Raw genomic sequence first — 22,182 nt, 5'->3', positions numbered from 1 at the left:
CCCCCGCACCCAGCAGCAGCCTAGACCCTGGTGCACAGATGCCCTCCCTCCCCTGGGGAGCCAGGCAGTCCAGATTTGGGTACTCAAGGAACCTCAGCTGCATACACACAGTGTCCTGGGCCCTGAGTCTTTTAAAATGAGGGTCCTTAGAGCCAGCACTCAGCTTCTGAGGGTAAGACCTTCCAACCCGCCAGGATCCCAAGCCTCTGGGTCAACTTTCCACTCAGGGAGGTGAAGGTCACGTCCAAGGTCACACATAGCTAGTCAGTGCCAGAACCAGGATCAGAATTAGGGGTTCTTGACTCTGTTCCCCACACTCTCCCCATATGGGTGACTGGATGAAGTGGGCCGAAATGGGCTCTCTGGGAAGCTAGGAAGCAGCTAGTCCCTGGAATGTTCAAGAAGATGGATATCCCCCCAGAATCCCCCTGTAACTAGCATGGGAGACTTTGGTACAAGGTGGTTCTAGCTGAGAGCTGTGCTCAGTGGAGTTTGGTGTCTGAAATTCTTTGCTCTTGGGATGTCTGGCTTGTCTGGGCCCATATATTCTGGGACATATATTCTAGAACACTGGGTACCACTCGGAAAAGGCCTTTAGGGAAACCTGCTGGGAGTCATTTCCATTTATTTGTGTTAGTTGGCTTTGCCTTTGCCTAATAGCTCAGCTCCCCGGAGCTCTATGGGGGATGTATGTGCAGAGGGCTTTGGGGATGAGCTGAAGGCCTGGAATCCCTGAGGTCAGACCCTATAGGGAGAGAGAGACACAGCCAAGGCCAAGGTCCTGCTTAGGAATGGGGAGCGTGGCACCCTGGGGTGCTTCCCTCGAGTGGCCACTAGAGGGCGCGCAAGGCTCAGCTCCCAGCGGTGCCCCAGCGGTGATGCCTGGAGGGTGTTCCCTGGGCTTGCCCGTGATGGACAACATGGTCCATGACAAGGTATTTCAAACTCTTTCCCTGAAACCTTCCATGGGGGCCTACATTCCAGGGACAGGTAGCTGAGAAAAGTTCGGAGTGGAAGGAAGGGAGCAGCAAAGCAGGAATCTGTCCGTTGAGATGGGATTGTGACCCACAAGAAACAGATACATGCATACATGAACACGTGTGTATGCACACACACACATGACCCCCCCACACACACCGTGGTCATCTATGTGCAAAGGCAGCGAGGTGGGTAGGGACGGGTACATCCAACGATCAAGTCAAGAGACATCTGTTGAGCTCTTCCTAAGGGCTGAGTTTGGTTGTTGGGTCCCGTGGGGAAGCCGGGATGGGCAGGCCACCAGAGAGCACCCCACAGAAACTCCTCCCAGCAGAGTGTGGGTGTCAGGAAAGGTGGAAGCACAGATCGGAGGGTGAGGAGGGAGGGACGTTTAGAGAAGCCTCCTATCTGTGGAGGGTGTTAACGGTTTCTGAGACTCAGTTGCAAGTTGGCAGAGCACTTACCTTCCTGTTTCCCTTCAGAGTTTATACGACTCAGGAAAGGCTGCACGTGAGGAGCCTGGGGGAAGCCAGTCCGGGGTCGCACGAGCTGCACCGACTCCTGGCTCTGCTTAGGTGGTCCTTGCTGTGGCTGGGATTTCGGGGAGCCCGGGGCTGGAGGTCCGAGACTTCGATGGACCAAGATTTCCAGGCATCGTGGCTGTGTCTCCACCTCTCCACCTCCGAGTCAGTCTGGGGCCTGGGCTTTGCAGACCAGGTCACTGAGCCCCTGGAAATTTCCACCGTGGCCCCCGGCATGAAAACTCTTGACTTTTAGGCAGATCTTCGTTCCTGGAGAGAGTGGACTAAAAATCATCTCTCCACAAAATAAACCATCAGGCACAGTTTTGATAATGGAAAACTCTCTAATTCTTATTTAAATGTTTTTGTCCGAACATTTCTGAATGCCCAAGCCGGAAATAAGAGCACCTCGGAATGCCCAACCTGGCAGGGATCTGAGAACCTTCCGGCACGATCCTCTCATGTGACAGAGGAGGCCTGCGGACTTGGGGCTGGACACTGCCTGAGGCCCTTCGAGCGCATCCTCCAGGTTACCCCAGGTGCCGTGAGGAAACACGGCACCGTCAGGGCAAGAGGGCCTGCGAGACGTCACCCCGCCACCCGCCACCCTGCCCGCAGCCCCCAGCCCTGCTGAGACGGGCCTGGAGCAGGAAGTGCTCAGAACCCCTCCTGAGGTTGCCGTGGCGCCCACAATTGGGAAACCAAGAAGCTCCCCTGCCAAAGCACCTTGGCCTCTACGACGAGCAGGGCGAGCCCCGCATGTCATGAGCGCTCCCGGGACTCAGAGTCACAAGGCGAGCGGCCCACAGCGATCCTGCCGCTCCGAGACCGAGGCCACGGGACTGGCTCTGTTCGACCCGCTTCTCTTGTGAACGCCCCCCGGGCGGCGAGGGGGCTTCGGAGCCGTGAGTACGGCCGGGGCCGTTCATCCCCGTTAGAGACGGAGGCCATCCCGGGGCATCCCCAGGGCTCTGCGCTGCCTGGACTAGGCAGGGAGGGGCTGCGGGGGCTCCAGGCTGGGGGCAGGGGGCCCTGGAAGCCGAGGGACCGTCGCGAGTAGCAGATGATCTGAGCAGCCCACTTACAGACCTCGGTTCCCACCCCCTGGCAAAGGGGCGAAGCGTGGTGGCTCGTCTCCCATTTGGCTTTTCCGGAGCCTCATTTCCAGCCCAAGAGCAGAGAACGGTCAGTCTCCCGGTGGGCTTTAAGAAGTCCGAGAGTCTCTCGATTTGACAAATAACCCACCCTGGAAGTTTACTCCTATTACTTTTTTGGTGGCAAAATACAGGCTCTTCAGGCCAATCCCCTGTTTGAAGAGCCCCTCTGGAGAGTTTTCGAAAATGCCAACCTTACCTCCTTTGTCTCCCAGGTGTTTCTTCCGCCCTCCCCCAGGGGTCGTCACCACGACCGTTCAAGAAAATGCTGCAGCCGGTGAGTAGTGTGGGCTCACAGGCCGGCAGGCCGAGGCGAGCCGCGGAAGCACCTGCTTACAGCTCTGTCGCCGCGTTTACACGAGGGGACGGGTTGTGTACGACTCCTGACTCCCAGCTCTATCGGCTGACCCTCCTGTCAGAGCCCACCACCCACAGGACTGCATCAGATTCACATTCCACACTGTTTGATCGCCCGCCATATTCCAGACACTGAAACCTAGTTCCCACACTTCCTCTTATCATTTTAACATCATCACTATTGCCATGGCCATCATCAGATGAGGACCGAAAGCCTCAAAAGGTTAAATGACTTGCCCAAGGCCATACAACCCTTTAGTGGCGATAACAAGATTTGACCTTAAATTCTCCATTCCCTGGCCCCTGGTCTCCCTATCACCCTGCCAGGGACTGGCCTGGCTTATGGACAACCACACCTATATCTCCGGGTCCCTCATGGTACACCCTCCCCGGCTAGCTTTCCTCGAGCCATCAAGTCTGAGGCTTCCAGCCACGCTGAACCTTCTACTGTTCCCTTAAGGAGGCTGCAGAGCCCTAGGACCTCAAGGAAACGTCTAAGTCAAAGTCCCTGCCCAGTGGCCCAGCTGTCCACTCCTGGGTTTGGACCCCAAAGAATTGAAAACGAGTGTTCAAACAAGAAATTGTACATAAACGTTCACAGCAGCATTTTTCACAGTCACCAAGAGGTGGAAAGGACACAAGGATCCATCAGATGATGGATGGATAGACAAAATGTGGTCTCTCCACACCCTGGAATATTATTCAGCCCTAATGAAGAGAATGAAGTTCTGATACCTGCTCCCATAGGGACGAACATGGAAAACATGATGCCAAGGGAAAGGAGCCAAGGCTAAAAGCCCACATGTTGTCTGATTCCATTTATATAAATATCCAGCGCAGCGAATGCACAGAAGCGGGAAGCAGATGGCTGGTTGCCAGGAGCCAGGGGAGGGGGTTAGGAGTGAGGGCCTGATGGGTATAAGGTTTCCTTTTGGGGGAACGAAAATGCTCCCAGTTGGATGGTGGTGATCACTGTGCAACTTTGTAAATTTACCAATTGCCACTCAGTGGTATGCGATGAAATGGATAAAACGGTGAATGTTAGGTTTTGTGTCTTTTACGACAAGAAGAGAGAAAAACAGTCCCCACCTAGGATCTCTCAGTTTGGTGTCTCTCCGAATCCCCAGTGAGGATAAACACGTAAGGAAGAGTCTCTTGAAATGTCATCCTGTCCCCCCCTCCACCCCATGGGCTCCTGAGCACGGCCCGCAACGACACAATCTTGCCTCCTGACCTGTTGTCTCTGGAACCTTCTGTTCTAGATCCTAATTACTATGTTCCTTGAACCCCTCTGTCTACCAAGTACAATACTGGCCTTGAGAGGTTGGCTCCCGAGAAACCCTGGCCATGTTTGAAAATCAGCTGGTGTTTTCAGATGTGTCTTGATTTTCTTTCTGATGTACACGTTGGAAAACCTGGCCTTTGGGAGAGGTTCAAAAAGGACTTTCTGCCTTCCTTTGCCTCCCAAGCGGCACAGAGCTCGGCTGGAACGCCGGATGGTTGGCTCGACCAACCGGTGGCGTTTTCCCAGAGAGGCTTTCAACGGGGACCTGCTGGGACTTTCCCAAATGTGCAAGGCTTTGAACGTGGACTTTGAAGAAATTTTGAAGAACCCAGACAGGTAGGGTGATCAAAGGCCATGGCGGCCGGGACTGCCCCCGTGGTGGTGGTGGCGGGGGGCGGTGGGGGAGGTATAGACAAGCATTTCTCGGAAGGACCCCGCGGTTGGGCCGCTCTACCTGGGCAGATGCGCTCATCTGGGCCGCTGTTGGTACCAGCCTTCAGGGTCACCACTTCCCCTGAGGATGTCTGAGATGTCTGTGACACCCCGTGTGTGACAAACTGGCTCCTCCCTCCCTCCCAAGGCATTCTAACCGCTGGCTTAGCATTCCTCCTCCCTGTGACGAGTGCTTTCTGGTCTCTCCTGGGACATGGAGCCAGACCCCACTGCAGAAGGAAGACGTCACTTCCCTGGTGCTTTGAACTTTACTTGGTGCCGTTTCCCCCCTGGGCTGGTAGTACCCGGCTCGTGAGCACACGGGCTGTGCCCCGGAAAGCACCGGACACAGAGAAGCTGCTCGGCGCTCCCTGTTGGCTGAGCCAGTAGCCCCTTCTTTCCTTTCTAGACACCCAGGCCAGCCCTGCTCCAATCCCCACCCCCCTCCCCGGTGACTTTCCTCCACACACTTGGGTAAATTAAATCCATCTGTGGTTGGCGCCTTAATTCTCGGATGACCCCAGATAAGAAAAGGTGAGTGTTAGTTGCCATTTGGGGCATTAGCCTTAAACTATCTGGAATTTATTTTCTATTGTATATCTATTTTATTTTTTGTCCGGCTGGGGCCTTGAAGAAGTCTTAGGGTTAAAATGCATGGTGTTCCTTAGTGGCAGGAGTATAAGCAAACTGATCGGGAAAGCTGATGAGTGTGGCTGGTCAGTAGGAGCGGACGTCTCCGGGACTCGGTCTGTGCGATCGCTGAGCTAAGCTGGGGGTTGGGGGTGGCTTGAGGGGCGCGGCACAGAAGCCAGAGGGTGGTGGCCGTCGTGCTGGGTATCAGGACTATTGAGAGTAACGTGTCAGACGGGGTTAGAGTTCCTTCTCCATTTACTGACTCTGTAACCTTTAGCCAGTGGAGTAACCTCTCTGAGCCTCAGTTTCCTCACCTGTGAAATGGTGATAAGAGCATCTTTCTGGAAGCGTTATCTTGAGGATTAAATCAGCCGGTACCTTGCAAATGCTTAGCGCCATGTCTAGCGAACAGTAGATGATCTGTAAATGGAGATTTTATTCGCCTGAGCAAGTTTTAGTTAGTGGTCCTGGTGATTTCATTTTGGGGTGTGCCAGCCCTGTGCTCTTGCCAGCCAGCAGCCCCATTTTTCATGCTGCCTTTTACCACCTTCCCCCAAAGCAAGGCACCCGGCCTACACACACAGGTGGCACAGCGCGCATCTCTCCTTGGTGACGCTAGGAAGCCGTGGGTCCAGAGGCTGGCTGGGGCAAGGACGTACTCTGGGAAGGCTGATCACTCATGGGTCTGGTGGTCAGCTGACCCAGGCTCTTCTCGTCCTCCTCCTGAGATGGTCGACTCGCCGGGCGTGCTCTCATGCTGGTAATGGTGGAGGACAAAGGCAAGCCCAGGGGCGCAAGTGCTTTCCAAACTTCCAGCCACATCACATCCGCTAACATCAAGGCAAGCCACATGGCCAAACTCAAAGTCAAGGGCAGGACATCAAATTGGACTTGCCAGTATTAAGCCAAAAGCCCTTGTACGGTTTGCTGCAGGAAGTCCTTCCATCCATGAGACACGTAGAGAACTTCTCCCTCCCCCTCTTATTTCTCCATCACGGGTCATGAATGGGGAGACCGAGTCCCAACCTAATAGCATGCTTCCAGTTTTCCCACGTGCTACTTTATCCCGGGCTGTCTAGTCCCAAAGAATGAAGAGGACAGCTCACAGATGCCATTTAGTCCATTAACTTTTCCAATGGTACTAAAATAAACCTAGCCCTTGGAATCTGCAGAGCCCGCATGATGGATGGTATATCTTGGCGAGGACCCATGACACCAGGAGAAGGCAATGAGGTTACTTCTGTTGTCTGGCTCAGCCGATGACACTGATGTTTGTGAGGGTAGTTGAGCTCATAGGCATTGCCCATAGTTTCCAAAGTCCATTGCTCCATTTTGAGATCACAGTCTGAACCCCTGACCTTGGCCAACTCTTACTAGACGTGTGACCCAAGCCACCAGAAGGATTGAGGCTAGCTTAGGTCAGCTCCACTACTCCTGTTGGATAAATACCTCAAGCTCTCACTGCCTTCTTGGGGCTGAGTCACTAGTAGCTACCCTCTCCACTTGGAAAGGGCAGATTGTGGTCAATGTTATTCTGGACGTGGTTTCCCCCACCCAGGCCCCCCTCTATGTACCCTGGCCACGAAGGTTCTTGGAACCCTTGGAAAACAGCATGGCAAAAGTGACACGGACAAGATGTGGTCATCTAGTGTCCTTTGGCCAGTTGGCTTTCTTGGGATGGACTGTCTTCAAGCTGGGACTATGTGACTCAAACTGTGTTTCATGTCCTTGCTCAACGGGACGAAGACAGTGTTCATGAGAAGGTATCTTACCTTTGTCATCATTCAGTCATTGAATGGATACTTATGAGCACTTGCATAGTGCCCATGCTGGGGTTCCAGCAACGAATAAATGCCAGATCTGTCTTTGTGGAATGCAGAGCCTTGAGTGGAGGACACATGAGCAAACAGGTGACCACAAGACACAATAGAAGGAGCTCCGATGGGGGGAGTTCCAGGGCGGCCAGTGGAAGGACCACTCGCTCGGTCTCCCCAGAGAAAGCCACAGCTGAGCTCATCTAGGAGGGTGAGTAGGAGCTCATCAAGTGACGAGGTCAGGAGGACAGCACTCAGGGCAGCGGGTGCTGTGGGTCCAAGAGAATGAAAGTGAGAGATGGTGGCTTCAGGCTGTTGAGAAGGGCTGGAGCAGGGATCGTAGAGGGTCGAGCCATGCTGAGGAGTGTGGGCTTCCCCCAAGAGCCCCGGGAAGACATGGAAGGATTCTCAGCAGGAGAGAGGCAAGAGCAGATGTGTGTTGCACATGGTTCTCAAGCTGCGGCATCAACTGTGTATCCTAGGGGAGCTTCCTGGAGACTGGAGACTGGCCACGATTTCAGGGAGATAATAATGGCTTGGATGCGGCTCACAGCAGGAAGGGGGCAGGGACATCTGCTATTTGTCAGATCTAGGCTAGTGATCCGATGTGACAACAGTCAGCCTGCTGGCCTGGGCGACTGTAGGCTGGTGGTACCATTTGCTGGAGAAAGAGCAGGGTTGGTTTGGCATAAAATCTGAGTTTAGTTTCTGGACACTTTGAGACTGCGGCGTGCATGTCCCCTAAACAGAAGTGTCGGTGAGTCACTTCCCAGAAGTGCCCAGAACCCTCTCTCGCTTTCTCTAGCAGGTGTTTATGGAATACTTACTCTATGCTAGACATTGTTTCAGACACTCACCGAGAGAGGAGTCATTCGGGCAACTGGATATAATCCCGACTACCTTCTCGGGAAAGCCTATCGGCAAACTGAAAACGGGAATGGGTGTTTTGAGCCAGCCACAAAGCTTACAGATAATCAAACCAGCAGAAAATGGTGACCTAAGACTAGACCTGAGCTAGATGAATGGACACCATAGAGACACTTCCACTGGAATGATGCATGTGGCAGTTGGTGATGAAGGTCAGTGTTAACTCCTGAATTTTCTGTTTGTATTTTCCCTTGAGGTCATGCATTTCACAAATCCAGAAAATTTTCTTGGGGAACTTGAAGAACAAGACCATCCAAAGTGGGGAGGCAGGTGAGTGCTTGTCACCAGTGGATTCAATCAAATGCCACTGCACTCAGGGCCAGCTGTGGTTTCGAGAGAAGGAAACCAGACGCTAGGCCGGTCACTGGTCTGTAAGTCCCAGTTTCTGTCCACTGCACACCGTGTAACTACAAATAGGCGCTGTAAATGTTTGTCAGACACACCACAGGATGATGAATGGAACCAGGCTTGGCAAACACATTTTCATATGCTAATGGCCACAGGGAAGACAAACATGCTGATGTAAATAAATAGCGTTTGGAATGAAGACTAAACAGAAGCCCCATCAAGCATGGGCGGCTCTTCTCTGTCCCTTTTCGCTCTAACCAGTCATGAGCTGGACATCACCTCTGCACTTGTCCAAGAGGCCTTTCTTGATTGAGAATGAAGAACCCTAGGTCTGTTCTGCTGGGAAAAGGCTCACTGAACCTCACCAGGCCTGGACAGTTCTGCTCCATAAAGGAGGGGTTTTTTTGTTTGTTTTTTGTTTTGTTTTGTTTTGTTTAGATTTGTTTGTTTATTCTAGAGAAGGAGAGGAAAGGGATAGAGGGAGAGAATCCTCAAGCTCCCTGCTGAGCACAGAGGACATGGGGCTCGATCTTTGGACCCCGAGATTATGCCCTGAGCCGAAATCAAGAGGCAGCCGCTCAACTGACTGAGCCACCCAGGCGCCCCCTTAAAGGAGTTTTTTTTAAGATAAGCTGCCTGAGGTCAGAGCCAGCCTTCTTCCCCAGGGGAGGTTAATTGATTTTTTCTTGCCTGTGGGTTCTGGTTGACTGGAGGCCCTGAGAAGTAGAAGTAGAAGACTTCTGGGATTGGGAGTGACGTCTCCCATGCATGTGCCCCTGTAAAGGCAGCTGTGGGTGTCCGGGGAGGAGACATGCTTTCTCCATGCTGCTCCTGCCTAGAATCACCCTAACGGGTGGGATTCGTTCTAGCCCAGCATGACCAGAGGTGACCTGAGATTTGAGATGCGAGCCCACAATCTGAACCCAGTCTGAAACAGTATCATAGCGTTGGTGAATCACAGTGTTAAGGACAAGAGAGCAGACAGGTGCCTGAGCTCACTCAGAAAAAGTAATGGCAAGGCCATTAACAAGTCAATGGGGTTTGTGGCTCTCAAGGTCTTACCCAACACTGAGGTCAAGGGTTTGGGGGCATGGGAGAGCACCACCCTCCTCCCCCAGCTCTGCGCTGACAGGAGCTCAGCCTGTGGAGGTCTCCTGCCCACGGCCCCTCCCGCCTCACCTGACCAGCTATTCTTGGATCGTCCATCTGGCCTCCTGTCAAAGGCTCTCTTTTTAACCACCTACGCTATCCAAGGATGAGCCGAAGCCCTGGCATAAAGCCCCTTCCAGTTTGCAAAAAGCCTCCTTTACTCTGTAATCCTGTTTCACACCTGTGAGCTGGGTTTCCTGGGGCTCCCCATTCCCTCGAGGAAAGTGAGGCTCACAAGGATGCTGCCTCCTGGGGATGGGCCTTGGAGCTGCACTTGGCTGTCACTTCTCAGGTGGCCGATAACTAAGCACCAGTGGCCAGTAGCTTCAACAGGGGACTGGGTAGCGAGATCCCTTCCCAGGGGAGATTTGGTGATCGTCACGACTTAATGGGGAGGATGTTCCTGGCATCCTGTGGATAGAGGCCAGGGATGTGGCTAAGTAACCTACAAGGCCCGGAACATCCCCGTGACAGAGAAGTACGCGGCCCCAAATACAAAGAGTGCCAAGCGTGAGGAACACTGTAACGGGGAGGCATGGTGAGGTCCCCAAACGTGTCCCAGCCAGTGTCCCTTCCCCATGAAGCCGTTCCAGTTCCCCAGCTGGAGGGCAGCCCATGTGCCTCTGAAGTCCTATAGCTATGGGTCAGCTGCTCTTGGATACTTTTCTCCATCTATGATACCTTGTGAGGCTGCTCACTGTATCTGCCAACGAGTGACCGGAGGCCCACGCGGCCTTCATTGCTTTGTTCCTGGAGCAGCCCAGCAAAGCCACCTGCCCGTCTGCTTTGTGACTGCGACGAGATGGCGGGTGGGAGTTGACGGGTCTCTTGGAAGGGGCGCCACGAAACCGCTTACTCATCACAGCGTTCTCTCCGTAGACGTGATTCTCACATGTCTGGGCTCCAAATGGGAACTCCACCAGCCCCAGCTTTTCCAGTCTGAGACCTTGGCCAAGCTCTTCCTGATGGCACTGGCCCAGGGCACCACAAGCCCCACAAAGGAACTGGAGAGGCTTCCGCGAGGTATTTTCTTACGGGTGCCCTCAATAGAGCTCCAAATGCCGTCTGGTTGGAGGGTCCCCGGCTTGGCATGTGGTCATCTGTCTGGGGACCAAGGTCACTCTGGCAGATACGAGCAAAGCCCATGGTGTGACCTCATCACAGATTTAACCTTGGTCTGCAGCTATTACATGGGAATAATCGTTCTCACTATGCTGCGTTGAAGCCTGGAGAAGGTAAAGAGCTGAGAGGTTCTAGAACAATGCCGGGCTCGTATTAGGTCCTCAGGAGATGTCATTTATTTTTCTCATAACAACCCAATCCTGCCCCGCCAGCGGAAACGGAGACTCTACCTACTTCTCTGAGAGGAGCGAACAGTTGTGTTGAGTCTTCTGAATGGCTCTCTGGAAGGAGGGCATAGTTCTGACATCTGGCCCAGGATGCTGGTTAGAGGTTTCATGTGTATGTCGAAGTTATGTTTCCTTTGGTTTTTCTTTTCTTAACTTCGCGTCATTACATAAAGTATTTGGGCCACTTCTTTCTTTCCTTTTCTCCTTTTTCTACTCTAGTAACCCCCAGGCTTCCCTCTTTGTCCCCTAAGTTCCTCTCCAGAAACACAGCCTTCTTTGGGTAACATAGATGGGCATCATTTCAGGACGGCTCTAAACAGGTACCATGGAAAGTTCAAGGTTTCCAAAGCCAACCAGCAGGCCAGTCGGGATAAGGCTGCATTTCCAGGATGTGGCAGCAAAGCTCTGTTATTCCAGAGCCAGACAGGCTGGCCAGCCCCCCAGCTGCTGCCCCACCCTGAGCCTGGAGAGAGGGCCCGGCTGCCCGCCGGAATTAGCCCGGCCACAAGGCCTCTGACTCAGCCCTTCCCCGCTGAGCTGGGAGCTGAGAGCAGGCTGCGGCTTCCCCCCAGCACTGGGACGACCTTCACACTCACTCGACAATCTCCTTTGCTCTTTCCAAGCGTCTGTCCCAGTGTCTTTGAGAGTGGGACGAAGCTCCTCCCTTCGTGTCCCCTGTGCCCCGGTCGGAACACTCCCCAGGCACCCAAGGAAAGGCCATGGAGGTCCGGACATGAGTGCATTGAAAAGCAAGAGAATTTGGAAAGAGAAGACGAGTTACTGTTAACGCTTTGGTCTTTTTCATTCCAGAAGGGTCTCACTGAAAAGATTGGGCCCTGCTAACACAGCCAGTCAGCTCCAAGCCCCCTGCTGGAGGCTGGGCCTGCCTGGGGGGCAACCGCGTAGGTGCAGAGATGAGGATCCCCGCTGCCCACACTGTCAGAACGTTCAGGGTCTGCGCCTGGTCCTGGGAACTGTGTGTCCGTGCTGTTCCGTGGACGCAGCCACCCGAAGTTGTGCTCCTGCGAAAGCAGGACGTGCCTCACAATGACAGTTTAGATGGTCTCGAAGCTACTGCCTGGTGCGCTGCCGTCTTGGAGCGGTGGGCGCTGTGCAGAGGCAGCTCCGTGCCAGCGTCTCTGCCCGGGCCACACACGGCTGTCCCAGCTGCTCGTGTTCCTGCCACCGAGAGTCTGGGATGAGCTGCGCTTTGGCGGGACCCCTTTATTCTTTTTTTTTTTTTTTTTTTAATTTGACAGACAGAGACCACAAGTAGGCAGAGAGACAGGCAGAGAGAGAGGAGGGGAAGCAGGCTCCCCGCTGAGCAGAGAGCCCGATGTGGGGCTCGATCCCAGGACCCTAGGATCATGACCTGAGCCGAAGGCAGAGGCTTGACCCACTGAGCCACCAGGGCGCCCCCCCTTATTCTCTAGGAGGAACCCCCAAAAGGAAATGGTACTCTTTTACTAAAAAGGAACCACTTGGTTTCAGAGTACTTCCGAAGCACATGACTGAATTATCACTTTCCTGTTCGATTTTGAGGTTTTTGGTAAAACAGGCTGTGCTGAAATTCTGACTTCCACTGACTCTGACCTAGCAGATAATTTTCCTTTCTTCCCTCAACAAATGTTGAGCGCTTAACTTAGCCTAGGCGTTGTGCTAGGAACTCGGTGTCGGGGGCTGGGGGATGGACAAGGCAACCCAAAACAGTGACAAAGCGTGAGGAGCAGCATGATCTGTCATGATACTGACTGCCACCTCCGGACGGCCTCGTCTGTGCCCCGGGGCGGGTGAGCGACAGAGTGCCGCGTGGGGGCGGGAGGCGGTCCTGAAATCCTGCAGGACAAGGAGTCAGAGCGGAGAACAGGGCCTGACATTCAGGAGATGCTCAATAAATATTTGCCGAATGGGAGCGTGGACAGAGCCAGGTGCCGTGAGCACAGTGAGGGGAGACGGCAAGGGGAGACTCAACAGCCCTGCTTTCCCGACGGAATGGATGTTTGTTCTCCCCCTTTGCTCTGTGGCCTTTGTGGTTTGCCGTGTGACATCCTTTCTTGGATCCTGCTTCGTGTCATTTTTCATTACCCAGAACCTTGAGCTCGGGAGGCTTGGGGTTCCGATAGAGTCCCCTCATTCCGGTAATTCGGGTGACGGTTACTGAGGACCAGTGTGTGCAAGACCGTGTCGGGGCCTGGGGAGGGAGTGGCGAGGAAGCCATCCAGTGTGCCCGCCCAACAGAGACGTGACGTGGCAGCAGGTGGTGGTAACAGTGGGTCTGGGAGGAAAAGTAAAGCCACTTAGGGGGAAGGTAGGGGTGGGGTGCTACCTTCCATATGGAGTCAGGTAGGTCTCTGATGAGGGAGGGATGGAGCCCTGTGGCTCTTCTATGGAACAATGAGAAGGCAGTTTTGGGGTCCAGGGAGCCCGAAACTAATGGTCTTGGGTCTGTTAGAGGGCTTTGGCTTTGTGCCAAAGGCTTGGGATGTCCCTGGAGACGTGAGAGCCGTAGGTGTTGTAACTCACATTTTAGAATAAGTGTGAGTGGTCGGGGGAGGTGGGTGGTGAACCAGGCAACCCCTTCCCTGCCTCCTGGGAGCCCTTGATGGCGGGGGTCCTTGGACGTCTGTGGGGCAAAGTTCTGACGGCTACTGGGCGGTTGCGTCTGTCCCACGCTCACCCTTTAGCAGGTGGTCTCTGTCGTCCCGTCTCCTGCCAGGTCTGGACTGAGGGCTGGGGGCGCAGAGGTAACAAGGCCCAGCTCTTGCCCTCCAGCTGCTCACGGCCTGAAGAGAGAGGGGGAGAGGGGCAGGGGCCAGTAAAAAATATCTCTTGCACTGACAGCATCCGTTTCCCAGCTAGATGAGCGGGGAAGGCAGCCGAGGGGGCACGAGAGCTCCGAACTGGCTTTGCCACTCCCTGGGAGTCTTCAGAATCATTTCAAAAAAGCATCCCCTAAACAAGCAAGCCAAGGTCAAGGTTGTACAAAGGGCCAGGGGACCTCACGCTGTCTCCTACACAATTCACCACAACTTGGGTCTTGACGTCCCCATTCTGTTTCCTTTACCAGCCCACTTGCGTGGGAATGTCAAGGAAAGACCCCCCATAAAGAAGATGATCATTTCCTTGAAGATCAATGACCCCCTGGTCACTAAAGTTGGTAAGTTACGCCTGTCTTCTTGTGCTGAAATGCCAGGGAGCCTGCAGCCCTCCTAGATTTAGAAACAATAGAACAACAAACAAGTGGCACAGGGTTTTCAGTCCTTCCTTGTTGAAGATAGCTGAGCAGAGCAGAGAAGGTGCTAGAGAGAGGTGCTCATCCCTGGAAGACAGGCGTGGAGGATGCCGAGGAGGAAGAAAGCAACAGGCGTTGGGTCAGACCGACCGGATGACAGGGAAGCCCTCGGCCTGCCCTCCCTGGGCAGCCGTGGACACGCCCCTCCCTCGCCGGGCTCACCCTCTCCCACCCCAGCCTGCCACCTGGAAACAGAGACAGACGGCTGTCTGAAAGCAGCTGCATGCTGTCACGGTCTGCGGACCTGTAGATCAGGACACCAGCCCCGGAAAGCCCCAGCCAGGCTGGTTGTCCTCGGAGAGCACGGGGCCGGGCTGCCGTGCTGAATGGGACCAGGTAGACAGATTTAGAATAAGCCCCATCCCTCTGCTCCCGGGTCACAGGAGCTCAGTTCTCCGACATGACATCAGCCTGGCTCTTGCCAGGAGTCCTTAGCCTTTTTGAAGACTCTGAGGAAAGTCTGCTGTAAGCTAAGCGTCCTCTCCAGAGACCAAAGTGCATGCACGTGCAGTCAGTGTTTGTACATTTTGGGGCAGTCACTTCCCTGCACAGCACACAGGGTCCAGTGTCGTGGAGGACCCCCGAGGCACAGACGCCAGGATGGGATTAGGGCAGCGTTCTTTCAGCAGGAGCTGACTTTTCTTGGGCTTCATCCTTGACTCCTTTGGGGAGGGTGGGAGTCCGGGCTGGATCTGCACTCAGGGCCGAGCAGGTACATTTCCTCTAAGGGCATCTCTGCCCGGCCAGCCCCAGGACACTTGAACGTCCAGCGGGGAGGGCACCCACAGGTAAGGGACGCAGGGTGCAGAGCCCCAAGATGACGGCTCTCTCTCTCGGCTGCTGCTCCCCCAGCCTTCGCCACGGCCCTGAAGAACCTCTACCTGAGCAAGGCAGAGATAAACATGAACGACGTGCTGGGCGTGCTGGCTTCCGCACACATTCTCCAGTTCGGCAGCCTGTTTCAAAGGTAAGAAGCCTGGCAAGGCTCGGGGCCGGGGCCAGCCCTGGGCGAGGTAGAGGGGGGCCTCCTGGCCCATTCATAGACCATTTCTCTTCCGTGGGCGAGAACCACTGGGTTTCTCTGCACCCAGCACAGCTGTGAGTCTGCAGAAGAACCGAGGCCCTAACTCACACGTGCTGAGCTCACGGCGGAGCCACCGCCCCAGCAGTAAGCTCCTTCCAGCCTCCCCCGGGCCGCCCACCCTGCTTGCTTGTCAGTTCACCGCGCTCCCTTGTCGCTGACAAGCCTCTGACTGAGCGCACACACCTCAGCGGGCAGACTGAAAACACGCTGACCTTTCACTGTCTGGATTTACCCTTCCCACCAGTTGTTTTTTGTGTATAACATTTTTATTCTTACAAATGTTACACACGGTCATTGTAGATCTTTCAGAAGAGAGAAAAATGCAACGATCAAAGCCCAAATGGCCACCAATCCGGCTGCCCATTTGGGGGCACAGCCTTTCTCCTGGGAGTTCAGACCCCGCTGGCCCACCCGGGCTGCCCGTCAGGGGCTCCAAGCCGGGAGAACCAGGAGGCGTTTACCGTGCATCAGCATGGAATGTGAAAGCTTGCTCAACCTGCCGACGGTTGCCTGGGGCCGTGGGCATCGGGAGAACGTGTGGGTGCGGAAGGTGTGAGGGTGAAATGCAGCTCTGGGGGCCGAAATTCAGACTCCGAGGTTTTGTTTTTTAAGATTTGATTGATTCGTTGGGGGCGGGGCGTGGGAAGTGAGGGGGAGAATCCCAAGCAGACGCGGTGCTGAGTGTAGAGCCTGACACAAGGCTGGACCCTGCAACCCTGAGACCATGACCAGAGCCAAGATCAAGAGTCAGACTCTCAACTGACCGAGCCACTTAGGTTCTGGGTTTTCATTAGACTTTTTTCTGCAGAGTCAAAGCAACGTAGGGTGTGAGCAGCCGGGGCTGTGCTCGGCCCTGTGGTAAGCTGTTCCTTGCTCTTCGTGTGCCTCAGTGGTCTCAGCTGTGAAATGGGGCTCATTACATTTGCCCTATTTCCAGGACTTTGTCGGGGGCGAGGGGATGTGCTCTGAGCGGGAGCATCAGGCATAGTCAGTCACTGCCCTCAGTTCCTGGCCAGGGTGACCTCGTTCATCCTCCCTGCAGTCTTACGAGGTGGTACGTGACTATGTCCGCTTCACAGACAAGAAAACTGAGCCCTCGTGAGGTGAGTGACTTGCTCAAGGCCACAGAAGAGCAGCCGGAACTTGCAGGAGGTCAAGGGGCCGCAGAACCCGGACCCCAACACTGTCCGTTTCTGCTTTGCTCAGGTGAGGTGGTGACGTCACCACTTGCCACGGACTGAAGCCTTCCTGCTCCCCTCCCTTCAGGGGCACTTAGTGAGGCCGGGTTTGCTGGGGGCCAGTGACCAGTCATTTTGTTTCAACACACCTTCAGTCACTCATCTGCTCCTTTATGAACGATGCCTCGGGTGTCTTCAAGACACCGGGAACAGTGAGGACCAGAGGGACAGAGTCCCGCTCTCTAGAGCTTCCTGCCCCACAGGTCTCCAGGGCACAGGAAATGAGCAAAGTGGAATGAAGGATGGGGATCCCAAGTGGAACATTTTGTGTTATGTATGATTAATTTCAAGTAAACAGGTCCCTGTGATTAACCAGAACAGTTCTTAGAGCTCCCCTTTTCTGTATCCTGTAATACTGCTCCATTCCAGTAACATTTATGAAAGGGTAAGTGAACCAAATGGAAAATCGTTGATGGGATTCATTTTTTCTAGAATATTTGGTCCCTTCCCTCGGGCTTTTCCTGGGATGTGTGCCTACTGCACTCATGTCCCGAGCACCAAGCTGGTACCGTCTAGCTCTCTGATTTCATAGCACCTGAGGCGATGCCACACAGAGGGGGATTCAGGGCAACAATGGTCCGTCTGGCTCGTTCCAGTCTCTGCCTCAGGATCTTTATCTGAGGAAATGAAAGAATGCAAGAACTTCCTGTCCTGGTCAAGAGAGGACATCAGCTGCCCTGGAGAGGGCAGGGCAGGATCCCTCCAGACTTGTGCCGGTTTCAAGTCAATTTCTGTAGACTCCACACAGCCAGATTCCACCCCAAAGACAGTTTTGAGCCAGTAACTCATTCTTGGGGCATCTGAAATGACTCCAGCCAGACACGTGATCAGGAGTCTCAAGAAGCCTTATTGGGGAGGCAGACGCCATGTGAGCCGAGGGACGCAGGCTCTCAGAGGCTTGGATGTGACAGCCAAGGGGACCAGAGTCCGGAAGAGACACGCCAGCAAGTCAGCTTGGCCTGGTCCGCAAGGGTGGGCGGCTGTGGGAGGTGGGAGACCAGAGGTGTAGGCAGAGCTGGGTCACGTGGGCTCTGGGACTAACTCCGCTGGGGCTGAAGATCTGGCTTTTGCTGGGATTTCCCATGCCCCGTTGCATGGCCTGCACCACCCGTTTGCTGCTCCGCATCACCGTAATGAGAACGACACCACAGCTTCCTGATTCCTGATTCTGGTGCTCTGGAGCAGGGTCTGCAGCCTCTATCAGCCCCGGATCCCCTACCTCGGGCCCAAATTCTTAGCCACAGCTCACTCTCGGAGCCCTAGGACTGGCAATCTGGGGCTGAGCTAAGAATGACAGGTCCTTCGTTTTCCTTCCTCCACGACTTGCTTTATTTTTTTTTTTAATATTTTTTATTTATTTATCTGACAGACAGAGGTCACAAGTAGGCAGAGAGGCAGGCAGAGAGAGAGAGGAGAAAGCAGGCTCCCTGTGGAGCGGAGAACCCGATGCGGGACTCGATCCCAGGACCCCAGGATCATGACCTGAGCCAAAGGCTGCGGCTTAACCCACTGAGCCACCCAGGCGTCCCGACCACGACTTGCTTTAAAGGTCAAAGTAGCAAGGGCTTTGGAGATAACAAGCCCTCACTACCCGGATGAGCAAACCTCGGCCTGCCTGGGGCAGATGAATCTTGCTCAAGATTCCCCAGATAATTTTGCTGGGTGTCACAGGTTAGATCCAGGTGGGCCTGGCACGCCACTGGGCTGGCTCTCACCTGCCTTTGAGAGGCTGATGGTACAGTTGGCCAGGATGTGGCAGCACATGCCTCAGTGTGTGTGTGTGTGGCCGGGGGTGGGGAGGGGGGGCAGCAGTACATGGGTGTGTGTGTGTTGGGGGGTGTATAGTGGAACAGAAATGCCCTGAGTTACTCTGATAGCATCACAAATCCAGTTGCCGGATGAGACCTCAAAGACCATCTTGGCTGAGCTCCCGGCCAAGTGCAAAATCACCCCGATGGCTGCTTAGGTCTGGATCCCACATCGCCGAGGCCGCCTGTCTTCGGGGGGGCGGGGGGGGCGTGCAGTGTGTGCCTGAAGGTTCCAACTGGTACTGTTCCTTGGTTTGGTGCATCGCACACCTGCAATGGCACAGCTGCGATCCTGCTTGCTGGGTGTGTAGACGTATGTGCATGCTTTAGGCTTGCTTTGTGTCCCCCAATCTGGGGAAGCCTGACCATTCCAATCCAGCCTGGCCAATGAATACAACAGTGAGAAGGGGGGCACACGTGAATGTGTCAGCCGCCCGGAGCACCAGTTTCTGCACCTCAACTCCAAACTCCGCTAATTCTGCTCACGTGTCTCACTGGCAAAAGCCAGCACCTGAAGAACACAGGGCCTGGTGGGCAGCAGGACCAGCACCTTCCACACACCCCCTTTCACACCTCGGTTCCACGCCTGCCACCATCCTGGAGCTGATGCAAACCTCTGGGGTCGCCAACTTCTCTGCCTGAGGGTCTCCAAGAACCACATTTCTCTCTCTGCAGGTGTGTGGCCATGATGATGAACGGACTCATGCCAAGCACCATCAAGGACTTCTACCTGGCCGGCTGCAAGGTGAGGATAACCTGGACAGAGCTCATCACACCTGGGGAACTTCGGGAGCCCCTCAGGCTCTGGGATTTTACCCATCAGGCCCAGTTCCAAAAAAAAAAAAAAAACCAAAAAAACAAAACAAACAAACAAAAAAACAACTATCTGAAAGTACCCACTTAACTGGTACCAATATTTTATTTTGCCAAGGAAACAATTTTAAAAATCACTTTAGTTTAAAAGGACATTTTAAAACCAAATTTTTTTTTAAATGAGAAATTAAAAAGCCTTAAAAATTAGGAGGACAAATAAAAGTGCAGCCTTTCTCACCAAAAATAGCAGGCAATCTTCCAGGACGTTCTTGTTGGAGTCAGGTGAAATTATGTGTGTCTCCCTACCTGGGAATAAATGATGTCATCATAAGGGTCACATTATCAGAGGAGAACACTGAGACCCAAGGAGGGGAGCAACCTGAGCAGGGTTGCTCAACAGTTCTGAGTTGCGGTGCTGGGCTCGAACCCCAGGCCATCCGATCCCAGCCTTCCTCTGTGAGGCCGCCATTGACCTGGAAACAGGTCCGTCTGACTGTCAAGTTCAGTCCGCGCACAATCGGCATGTCAGAGTGCCCTTGTGGTGGCCTCTAAGAAGGCACTCACTGCCTCTTTTGTCAAAGATAATGCAGTGCCCTCACCTTCACTCCATCAGGCACTAAAACATCACTCTGTGGGCAGCATCTCTGCGTTCTGGTCAGCATTTCTCAGCCACTCCTTGGCTTGGGAAGGACTGTCACTCCGAGGACATGCAAGGGGTACGAAGACCTTGTCCAGGTCCCTGTCCCTGGGAGAATGTTGTCGTTTTCTTTGGACTTTGATGTTAGGGTACATGCCCCCACCAGCCTCCCTGTGGGGTACACCCTGCAGGCCCTTCCACGGTCAGTGATTTCAGCATGCCACCCTGTGGTCACACCACCAGGGTTTGCTCCCAGCTCTGCCACTTGCTAGTTTTTGGATAGTTGGCAAGAGCAGCAATCTTGGGGCCTCAGTTTCTCCATCAGTAAAAATAGGGATAATAAGGAACTGACCACATAGGATTATGGTGAGGATTAACTTAAATCAACCTGGTGCATGGCCAGGAGCATAGCAAACATTCCAAAAACGTTATCTGCTGTATTTTGTGTGATTGGAAGAAAAGGTTTGAGTGTATCTACCGCAGGACACGCCTGGGAGCCCGCTTGTAGCATCGTCACGGGCCAGCAGAGGGCGCTGGGAGTTCAGGGATCTCTTAATCCATTGACTTTTTTCTCGTCCTTCTCAGTATAAGGAAGAGCCACTCACCACTGCCTGTGAGAAGTGGCTGGAAATGAACTTGGTCCCTCTGGTGGGGACACAGATCCACCTCCGGAAAATCCCGCAGGAGCTGCTCCACAAAGTACTGCGGTCCCCCAGGTCAGAGCTGGTCCCCAGGGGTGCTGCGTGTGGGACCAGGAGTTGTCCCTGGGGGGATCCTGGGGCAGTAGGGCTGGTCCCGGAAGGGAGGTGCTCAAGTGGGGAACCCCCATACCCCTGATGGCCAGGCCCAGTGTTCAGCACCCGCTCCTTCCCAAACTCCCCGCCATCCTGGACAGCCAGCCCCAGGTGGGGGCCGTCCGTGGAGTGCTGGGGTAGGGTGGCGATGGACACCCTTCACACTCCTTCACTGGGGTAGGGACGCTCTGGGTGCCCGCTGTCTCGTTACCCACATGGTAATTAATTCGAAAATTGCCTATGTAATTAAAAAAATCCTGACAACATTAATACACATTCACGGTGGAAAAGGGAAGATGGAGAAAATCAGAAGACAGAAAATAAAACCTCTTATCCTAAGTCAGTTTCTATCTTTAGCCCTGACTCCTCTCCCGAACAGCTCTGACCCAGACATCCGTTTGACCTGACAGTTCAAGCTAACAGCCAAGCCTTGGGGCCCCGCCCTGTGTTCCTTCACCAGCTGCTCAAGCTAGAACCTTGGGAACCCTTCCACACGCCACTTGGCCTTCACCCCGAGCGCGTCAGTAACACTCCCGGACCCAGCCCATCTCTACGGGCTTCTCTACTTGGGCACCAGCCAGAACCTAGACCTCCATCAGCTGTTCTCTGGACCACTGCAGGGACCTCTAACTCAGGGTCTTGTGTCTGCTCTTGACCCCCACCGAGAACGTCTCTAACCTAGGGGCCTCTGGTGTGCACATCTGTCCCTCCATCTCAGCATCCACGAGACATCCATGGGGCCACCTGAGACTCCAGCCCCGCTGAGCACCTGCCGCCCGCAGGTGTGCTCTCTCTCCTGCCCGAAATGCCTGGTTTCTGGCTGGCTCCTTCTCGTCCTTTGAGTCATTCATGGAAACATCCCCAGTGCTTGACCTTTTAGGTTATTTCTAGTGTATTACCAATATAAATACAGTACCGTGGTGATCTCCTTCAATGTACGTGTGTCTATCTCAGACTATTTTCCCACATTAAATTTCTAGACGTGCCGTTAATGAAGTCAAAAGGACTTTCTGGTTTTGTCACAAGTGAGAAGTATTTTTAAAAATAGTCTATTTGAAAATAATTTCAAGCTTAAAATAGTGAGAATGGCACAAAGAGCATTTCTATACCCTTTACCCTGTTTTGTTCAATCTCTGCTATTTGCTCAATTATCTGCGTCTGTGTGGAGTTTCGTACCCACGTCTCGCTCCTCAAGCCTCTGGGGGCAGGGTACCTACACGAGCTACAGTTTCTCCTAAATGCTTTCGTGTTTATTTGTTGATAAAAAGAACTTTTTAATGTGACCATAGTGCAGTTACCAACCATACGCGATGCGGCATTGATGTTAATAGCTGACGTCATTGGCCCGGCCCCTTTAGAACATTCTCGTTTAGGGCGACAGGCTATATTTAGCTGTCAGGATCTTTGGACCTCCTTACAAGGCCATTGCCAAGTTATCAAGATTGTATCTGCTTGGGGTGAACTTCAAAAGCGAGAAGTAAATCCTACTAAACGTTTAAGCCATATGTCAGAGATGAAATGTCTACTCACGCTCATGGCATAGAAAGCATTCTGATTTCAGAAATCAGA

At 53.8% G+C, this 22,182-nt stretch overlaps 1 protein-coding gene across 1 annotated transcript in view; it reads left to right on the top strand.

The window, feature by feature from the left end:
- Window positions 1–911: 911 nt before the first annotated feature.
- The window catches only part of BTBD16 (BTB domain containing 16), a gene marked incomplete at both ends in the record, with an annotated part of 43,670 nt that continues 22,399 nt past the window's right edge, over window positions 912–22,182 (top strand). The window contains 11 exons of the mRNA XM_080822342.1: window positions 912–990; window positions 2,869–2,930; window positions 3,338–3,388; window positions 4,480–4,631; window positions 8,298–8,371; window positions 10,478–10,621; window positions 12,861–13,085; window positions 14,015–14,104; window positions 15,092–15,206; window positions 19,045–19,114; window positions 20,405–20,535. Of these exons, the coding sequence (XP_080678468.1) occupies window positions 912–990; window positions 2,869–2,930; window positions 3,338–3,388; window positions 4,480–4,631; window positions 8,298–8,371; window positions 10,478–10,621; window positions 12,861–13,085; window positions 14,015–14,104; window positions 15,092–15,206; window positions 19,045–19,114; window positions 20,405–20,535 (1,193 nt within the window). The remainder of the gene's footprint in view (window positions 991–2,868; window positions 2,931–3,337; window positions 3,389–4,479; window positions 4,632–8,297; window positions 8,372–10,477; window positions 10,622–12,860; window positions 13,086–14,014; window positions 14,105–15,091; window positions 15,207–19,044; window positions 19,115–20,404; window positions 20,536–22,182) is intronic.

The sequence above is a fragment of the Martes martes genome, assembly GCF_963455335.1.
Source record: "Martes martes genome assembly, chromosome: 14".
In the NCBI taxonomy this organism is placed as follows: Eukaryota; Metazoa; Chordata; class Mammalia; order Carnivora; family Mustelidae; genus Martes; species Martes martes.
This window is presented reverse-complemented; position numbering and strand designations above follow the sequence as displayed.